The sequence below is a fragment of the Ctenocephalides felis genome, unplaced genomic scaffold (genome assembly GCF_003426905.1).
Source record: "Ctenocephalides felis isolate EL2017-DRISC unplaced genomic scaffold, ASM342690v1 CF-g0.4_SCAFFOLD_00845, whole genome shotgun sequence".
In the NCBI taxonomy this organism is placed as follows: domain Eukaryota; kingdom Metazoa; phylum Arthropoda; class Insecta; order Siphonaptera; family Pulicidae; genus Ctenocephalides; species Ctenocephalides felis.
The window spans coordinates 54408357-54417633 of NW_020536999.1; the positions used below are offsets into that span (position 1 = coordinate 54408357).

Genomic DNA, 9277 nt, shown 5'->3' on the forward strand with positions numbered 1-9277 from the left:
TGTCATATTTGTTGAATAATCAATGATAAGTCTCACTAATTTGGAGATCTTACATTTATTATTGCTTGTTATTATTACCTTTTAATTTATATTTTAACATATTGTTGAATTGCCAATTACGCAAATTGTTTTTATAGTATCTGAATTTTATGCAGTTGTATAGAATACATATTGTATCATAAACAATATACTATTATTTTATATTTTCATACATTTGATCATTATTTAGTCATTACTTTAAAATTTATAGTTTATATATTTGAAATTGGCGCTACTAACAGTGCTGCCACGCGGCCATATTGAAATTAACGGATGAAGGTTGTTTTAACGGATTATTCTTGGATATGGCAACACTTTATCTTACTGCTGTCACTTTTTAATATTAAAAAATTATATTTATGTAAGGTTATGTATTGTTAATAATAAAAAGTGAAGTATTAACAAATGTTTGTTCTGTGTATATAGTTTTATTAATCTTTGAACTTGCTGTAAGCGTAAATTTTATTAAGAACAGAAATAAAATTAACCTGTAAAGAATTGAGTTTATTTCTGATATTTTTAGGTTAGAAGCTGCTCTTAGAATTTAAAATAATGAATTTTATAAGACGAGGACTATCTTGCATTGCAAATATTAATGGGGCCCTCACACAAGGTAATTTTTTTTTATTAAATATCAGAATTCTAATGTTATACACATTTGCTGACAATTTTCGTCATTCCTATAAAACATACCAATGGATATTAAAGTTTTATCTGCAATGTGATAGACTATATTATTTATAACAATTCATGCTAAGAACTTATGCATCGGTACTTGAAATTTTCCTAGTATGCATTATGCATATTGCAATTTGCGCAATAATCCTTTGAGGGCTCCGATGGTTGTGGTTTCATATAATTGTTTCACGTATTTGTTGAATCTAAAATTTAAAATAGTTATCTAGAACAAATAATGATTAGATGGCATTATGCTTACTTGCATAGACTCACACATATTGTCATTTATAATACTTTAACTCTAACGGAATAAATTTACAATCTTTGGAGTAGATGTGCAACCTTTGTAGTAGACACTAATGGCTGTAAAATTACATTCTTGGTTCTATAATAAAATTATTGTAGTAGATTTACAATCATTGAAGTGGATTTGCATTCATTGGAGTAGATTTACAATCATTGTACTAGCTTTACACATATTGTAGTAGATCTACAGTCATTCCAGTAGATTTACAATCATTGGAGTAGATTTACAATCATCAAAGTAGATTTACAATTATTGCAATACATTAGAGTCAATCATTAGAGTCACTTGCATTCATTAGAGTAAATTTACAATCATAGGAGTAGATTTAGAATCATCAGAATAGATTTACAATCATTGTACAAGTTTTACACTCATTGTAATAGATTGACACTCAATTGGGTAGATTTAGAATCATATGAGAAGATTTTTAATCATTAGAAAAGATTTACACTCTTTATAGTAAATCTACACTCATTTTGCAGGATTTACAATTATCAAAGTAGATTTACAATTATTGTAGTACATGTGCATTCATTAGAGTAGATTTACAATTATCGAAGTAGATTTACAATCATCGAAGTAGATTTAAAATCATTGCAGTTGATCTATACTTATTTTGGTAGATTTACAACCATCCGAGTAGATTTAGATTCATCAGAGTAGAATCAGTACATTACAATCATTGAAGTAATTTTACTATCATTGGGAGCAGATGAGTGTAAACTCATTGTAGATATTTAACACTCATTGTAATAGATTGACACTCAATTGGGCAGATTTAGAATCTTTGGAGTAGGTTTACAAGCATTGTAAAAGATTTACACTCAATGCAGTGAATTTACACTCATTTTGGAGGATTTACAATCATCAAAGTAGATTTACAATAATTGTAATACATTTGCATTCATTAGAGTAGATTCACAATTATCGAAGTAGATTTACAATCATCGAAGTAGATTCACAATTATCAAAGTAGATTTGCAATCATTGCAGTAGATTTACAATCATTGCAGTAGATTTACAATCATTGAGTAGATTTGCAATCACCGAAGTAGATTTACAGTTACTGTATATTTACAATTAGTCTATATTTACTGTAATCGGAGTATATTTACAATAATTTACAATAAATATTACACTGATTTACAATTATTGTATATTTACAATAATTGGAGTATATTTACAAATCACTGGAGTAGATTTACATTAATTGGAGAAAATTAACACAAACTGTAGTAAATTTACACTCATTTTGGAGGATTTATAATCATGGAATTATTGTAGTGCCTTTGCATTCATTAGAGTAGATTTACAATTATTGAAGTAGACTTATAGTCATCGAAGTAGATTTTCAATGATCTGCAGTCGATCTACACTCATTTTGGTAGATTTACAATCATCCGAGTAGATTTACTATTTTGGAAGTAGATTTACAATCATTATATATTTACAATCATTGGAGCAGATTTACACTCAATGTAGAAGTTTTACATTCATTGTAATACATTGACACTCAATTGGATGGATTTAGAATCATTGGAGTAGATTTACAATGATTGGAGAAGATTTATTTCTTTGTGGGAGATTACATATATTATTTACATTGTGTTTTAGAGTCTAATGTAATAGTTAATTAATTATTCGGAGAACTACATATTATATAAAAATATGATATAATTATTTTTAGTTTAACTCTGGAGGTATTATCTACAAAATTGAGTAGTAAAACATATTTCATTATGAGTTCCTAAGCCTTTTCTTTTGCAATGTTCTTTCAAAAAGGCACTCGAATATATGTATATATATATATATATATATATATATATATATATATATATATATATATTATAAACATATCCCAAATGACGCATCTAGCCCATAGCTAATATCCTTTCCCACAATACAATGAATACAAAATCTCGAAATTTACATCTTATTTATTTTTTTGCAAATCATGCGTGGCTTACGGTTTTCTAATGGCACCTGGTAGTTTACGAAAATATGAATTTAACTGTGATGTGAACTGTTATTTCTGTTCCATTGTTGGCCTTCGGAGTTATATAGGAAGTGTTCAACCCTTGCGGACTGGGCAGGTGCAGGTGTACCGTATCCCGGTATAATGCCGAGAGTGATGTCCGTTCCCATGCAAATAATAGTCTTCTGATTTGAATTTTCCGTGAAAGTTTTGAAGGCGGATATTCCGACAAGTTTGCTCTTCTAGGGACATAATAATTAATTATCAATTTAAGTGAAAATTAATTGTAAATATACAAGCGTTATCAGATTTGTTTCAACTTGATGAAAATTTGTTGTTTCGAATACTTACGACTTTTCAAACAGATATTTTATACTTATTCATCTATGGATATTACGTTTTATTCAAGTCGACAATTTTTTTATAAAATATAACATTTATGGTATAATATTTATTTATATATTTATATTTATATTTATACAACAGAATTATACAATTATAGATATTACTGGTACATAACTTAAATTAATATATAATTAAATTCTTTAAATATAATTCACATAATGCATAAGAAAAATAATTCACATAATGCATAAAATCACTATTTCGCTTACTTACCAAATATAAAATTAAATAATAAATTTTCAGTCTATAAATCAATTTTGCTAAATACAATATTTTTTCAATTTTTTTTTATTTTTGCTTTTATTTCACAATATTAAAGGCAAATGAATCGATTTGAAAAGCATTTAATATATGAAACTGCATTTCCTGAACTTTCGTTTTCAATTTAATAGAGGATCAGTTCTAAAATTGAAAGATGTGAATAGTATTTATTAGCTATTATCACTCTGCTTCTCTTTTTTTTTTTTAAATTGGAACTGTGTAAACTCTAAACATAATGCTTACTCTATTTTCTGAAATAATAGTGTTATCTTAATTATAATTATATAAATTATATTATTAGGTAAAAGCATAAGCCGTTAAAAAAATAACTCGAACGGTGGTAGGTAAGGACGCGAATTTAAGGATATTCAGTTTATATCGATTTGTGTCTATCAATAATCAATAATTAATTTTTAATTAGATAGACTCTTTGTGTAAAAAATTGTACTATGATTGTCCGAGTATATGACATTATAGAATAATACAATGAACGTAAAAATTGCAAGAACTGCTTCAGACGTATTTACTAATATCTGCTTGTGTTCTCTTACAATCAGATCGTCTGCTTCAGACGTTCAAGTTAGAATCATACTTTCAAAAATATTTGTTCCAACCTTATGAGAAATATAACATCTATTTTGAACAAGATTGTGATCTGAATAGGAATATCATAATCTCTAGTAAATTTTTTGCATTATTTTTAATTCTAAGCAATATTATTTTTAAATATGAGAAAATAATATGAATTGTATAGTTTGTCTCCCTTAGACCACTTGAAAAATCCTCGAGTATTTTGGGCAAAAAGTCTAATATTTTTGTTTGCTGCATCCAATGATAGTATTATAAATGATATATATTTGATGATATATATTTAAAGTGAGTAAAAATTATACAAATTTAACTTTTAATTACAGCATCAGATTAAAGACATTATAAAAATTAAAGACATAGATTATATCACTTTATGTAGCTGTATGCTCAGTGCTCAAATTGGAATCGCACTTTAGGAATTGCTTTTTGTACACTATAGGAATTAAAATTTGTCTATTCTTGCATAAGCTTTCTTGTTATTTTGCTATAAAAAGAGAATAAAAGAGTCCAAGTAAAAATAGATCTTCCAGAGCATAGCGGCAATTTCTTACTTATTGAAATTTAAATTTATTTTTTAATTAAATAAAATGTAATTAATAATTATTTTTAAAATTATTACATTTGATCATTATTAATTATCAAATGTTAAATACATTTACTTTTTGGTTTGTCAGCGAAATAAAAAACTTCAAGCAGCTCATAGGGCTATTAAGTCTGATTATTGTTTAAAAATGAGTATAAAATAATTTAAAAAATTAGGTATCTAATGTTTTTCGCAATTGCAGACCCTTGAAATATTTGTCGGCAGATTGATTTTCATGCATTTTCACTCAAGACTATTTATATGTGCCATTTTATGAAATCAAAGCAATTTATTTATTTTACTATAAGCAAAAAGTAAATCAAAATATAAATCTTATCCTAAATTGGCCCGTTATATTGAAAAAAAAAAATCCGAATAGGAATGTTAAAATTTTTGAGCGACGGTTTCAAATTAAATCTGAACAATGTTATTTTAAACATGAGAAAATAATTTGAATCGCGTATTTAGTCCAATATAAAGACTTTGCCGCCGCCGCCGCGTATTTTTGGCAAAAGAGTTTAATATTTTTGTTTGCACGGTCCAGTAGTCCAGCGTTCGTCCGATTCCTATACAATTCCTTCACAATGATCCCACGCAAATCCGCAGGTGAAAGAGGTGTGACATTCATAATGAGTTGTATACATTTCGGTCTAGCTATTATAAGGAAGTGTTTATTCCGTGGGATTATCGATTTGACAAGTAAAGGAGTTGAAAAATTCTCATGAAACGACTCATTTTCGAAGGTATTGATTGTGGGAGAACTTAAATAGGTTTTTTAGTAGAATTATTCGGAGGTGTTCTTGTGAGAAAATTGGTGCCTTTTGTTAGGAATTATTAGTTTTTTTAGATTCTTCGACGGTGGATTGAGTATTTTACATACCCATGAGGTTTTGAATCAAATTTTAGTTCTAATTCGATGTTACATTCTAGTTGGATTGTAATATCAAAATATATTAGATATTTAGAAAATTAAAAAAATACAGTCATCAACTAATTGGAATATGTCTTAGCAACATTATATGATTATAAATTATATTTTCGATCGTGTTAATTTGTTATTTTTTCATTATTATTTTGATGTATTTTCACTTTCTTGCAAAACATTAGTTTTAAAAGTGTAAATAATCTCTAATCAACATGATTCAAAAATATTGGTAAAATTAACTAGAGTGAAAGAACTAACTTTACTCCAGTAACATGTATGATAATGAACAAAAGATAGAATTTGAATTATTGAGTAAGAATACTTAGACGATCCATTTCTTTATAAAATGCATGTACGATTTAATGATAAATAAAAATTATTAGTAATTTATATTCGATTTAGATTTTTGAAAAAATAAATCTTGTTATATATAAGTAAGAACTTTATAATTTACACAAAATCCAATTGCAATACGTTGCAATAGCTTGATTTATTATTATACATGATCTGATAGTTCATCATAGATATATCTTCTCCACTTCAAGTGGTAAAAAAGTCTAGTCTGTGTAGGAAAAAGTCAGATTAATTTTATTTAATAACATTTTGTTGGTTTTTGGCCTGGATATCACAAGCAAACTATTGCCATGTTCACATGTTTTATTGTAGAACATATAAAATTTTCTTTCATATCTGAAATAATTTAACAAAGTATGAAACTATAGTTGAGCCTTATGTACTTTAGTATTTGGATATTGAAGATTAATTTTGAAGACTTTGTGGATTTGATAAAAACATTAGAAAGGCATTGATTGATACTGAGAATGATCAGACCTTACAAATTTATCACGTTCAACTCTTTCTGTACTCTTGGTATTGGTTAACCATTTTTTAACCTCAACTTGGTTAAATTTTCATAAAGAACTAACTTACCTAATACATCATCTATGACGAATAATGAATTCATTACGAATAATTTGTGAATTATTTAATGAATTGATAACAATTAATTCTCAGGTGCTTCTTGGTCATCTATACCTGTAACTAACAACTGGCTATCACGATCCATGGCTTCTTTAGCACAAATGCATCGTTCTGGTCCCCACAAGAAAACCAGGCCTCCTCGGCAGCCTCTCGATGGCAAACCATTCGCCAAGGGACTTATTCTTAAAACTCTAATAAAGAAACCTAAAAAACCTAATTCTGCTAACAGAAAATGTGTGCTAGTACGACTATCTACTGGAAAAGAAATGGTTGCTTATGTTCCGGGAATTGGACATAATTTACAAGTAAGAGAGGGAATGGGAAAGGAAAATTTTGATTTATTTTTATTGATTTATTAGTAAAATAGTTGACTTATTTTAACACTATCCCGAAGAAAATTGGCGTGAATACTTTTTTGTTCTTCTGGTAAAATACTAAAAATTCTTTAAACAACAACGATACTTTTAAAGTACATATATGTATATTCTATATACATGTATGAAGCATATGGATTATTTTAATTAATTCTATTATTTAAAACTAAAAATAGAAGTGTTATTTAACCATAATATCCAAAAAATCTACTTACAGTATCTATATTACCCATATTCTATAGAAGCGCCATTATCATATGGGTTGATTTCTTAAGTAAGTGATTGATGATGATTTATGGAAACCTTTTAAACTGTTTTCAGTATTTATATTTATATATTGAATTACTTTAAATCTTATTAAACTTTATCATATCAACTCATATTTCTCATATTAAGTAATAATTATTTGGCATATAGTTTACTTTACCAGTTTATCATATATTGTGGCTAATTACTAGTAATTACTAATTGAAGTTAATCTTATATAGTACATACTTTATATTTTATCATATTTTGAATCATCTATACGAAAATGGGTTAAAATAATTAGATTTGTTTCCATTTAATGCAGTTTGATTACGAATAAATAAGAATAAGTTATGATTCAAATAAGGATGAGATAGATTTCAATAATGTTTTGGCAAACTCAAGGAGTTGAATGAGAAAATAGTTGATGATCCTCATTAAGGCAATGCATGATAAAGGCTAATGGAGGATAAATTCTAGATACTTGTATCGGATAGTTCTACTGTTTTTTAATTTAAAAAAAAAATTGTGGTAAGAAATTTATTTTGCGTTGCAGGAACACAACATCGTGTTATGTCGCGTTGGACGTTGCCAGGATTTGCCCGGTGTAAAAATAAAATGTGTACGTGGAAAATATGACTTACCCCATGTCATTAAAAAAGATACATCATGAGATGTGTAGTGACAATTTGTATATATGGTGTTATATAGTTATGATAATTTATAGACAATTTGAATCAAATAATAATCATTTTATTTAATACTGAAGAGTATATGTTTTGATTGCAGTTTTCAGCATTTTCTCCAGAACTTACGTCGATTTTTAACTTATTAACGATTTTAAATAAAATGTATTTTCGACGTTTCAAGTCATTTTGAATCGAATGAAACCAATTTCATTCGATTCAGGTTTGATTTCATTAGGAAAAAGTATGAGTGTGCTTATGTGAGCCGATTATAGACCTTTTTTTGGTCGACTTTTTTCCAAAAACGGCTAAACCGATTTTAAAAATTTAAAAGTCATTTGATGAAACCTGGTAAGCACTCTTTATACAAGCGGCTGAGACGTTTCTGATCCGAGTTTTAAAATTCAAACACTTTTCGAGAGATATTATTTGGATATTGTGCTTACTTTTGTACAAAGATTGATTAGGCTTCGTAATTGATTGTTAAAGAAATTCTCTACGATTTTAATGATACTTGGTATGGCGACATAGTACGTGGTCTTAATGAACATACTAAAATGTTATAGTCCCCCATTAAGTGGTAATAAAAATTAGATTATTTGGCCGCGCTTTTAAAAAATGTATAATAAAAAAAAATAATCTGCAATAGTTCTTCACATTATGACACCATACAGCGGCTCGACATATTTATAAATTAATATGTTGATTTATTATTGATTAATTCGATTATGTACACATGTTGGGAAGTCATTGGAACTTGCCTTAAGGCAAAATGCCACTTACAACTTTTCAAATTCATAATCAAAATTTATTAGATGAGTCTTATTGTTTTTTATATTCCTGTACGTCTTCCGCAATTTTTCAAAGTAAAAGAATTAACGTTCAAAATATTTGCCATGAATATGTAAATTAGATTCGCCTAGTTTTTTAAACATGCAAAAATGTACTTTATTTTAAACGTGTTGTATTTTATGTGTAATAATAATTCAATAAATATAAAATGCACTATTTAATAATTTACCCAAGTTATGTATATTACAAACTTATAAATTGGGCAATTTAGTCATTTTTATAGCTAAGTAGAACTGCCAATGCACTAGAGACCAATAAATGCTAATGATTTTATATGTCCATATATTCATTAAGTAACAAACAAATAAATCGTTATTTGTTGTATAATGTTATATATTTGATATTATTTGAGCACTTATAGTCAGGTTTCGTCA

General features: G+C 27.3%; 1 protein-coding gene across 1 annotated transcript; it reads left to right on the top strand.

The window, feature by feature from the left end:
• Window positions 1-383: 383 nt before the first annotated feature.
• On the top strand, window positions 384-8052 carry LOC113363606 (40S ribosomal protein S12, mitochondrial-like). The gene is made up of 4 exons (XM_026606099.1): window positions 384-488; window positions 563-652; window positions 6779-7050; window positions 7922-8052. Exons 2-4 carry the CDS (start codon window positions 592-594, stop codon window positions 8036-8038), a joined length of 450 nt encoding a protein of 149 aa, XP_026461884.1. The 5' UTR covers window positions 384-488; window positions 563-591; the 3' UTR covers window positions 8039-8052.
• The last annotated feature ends 1225 nt before the right edge of the window (window positions 8053-9277 follow it).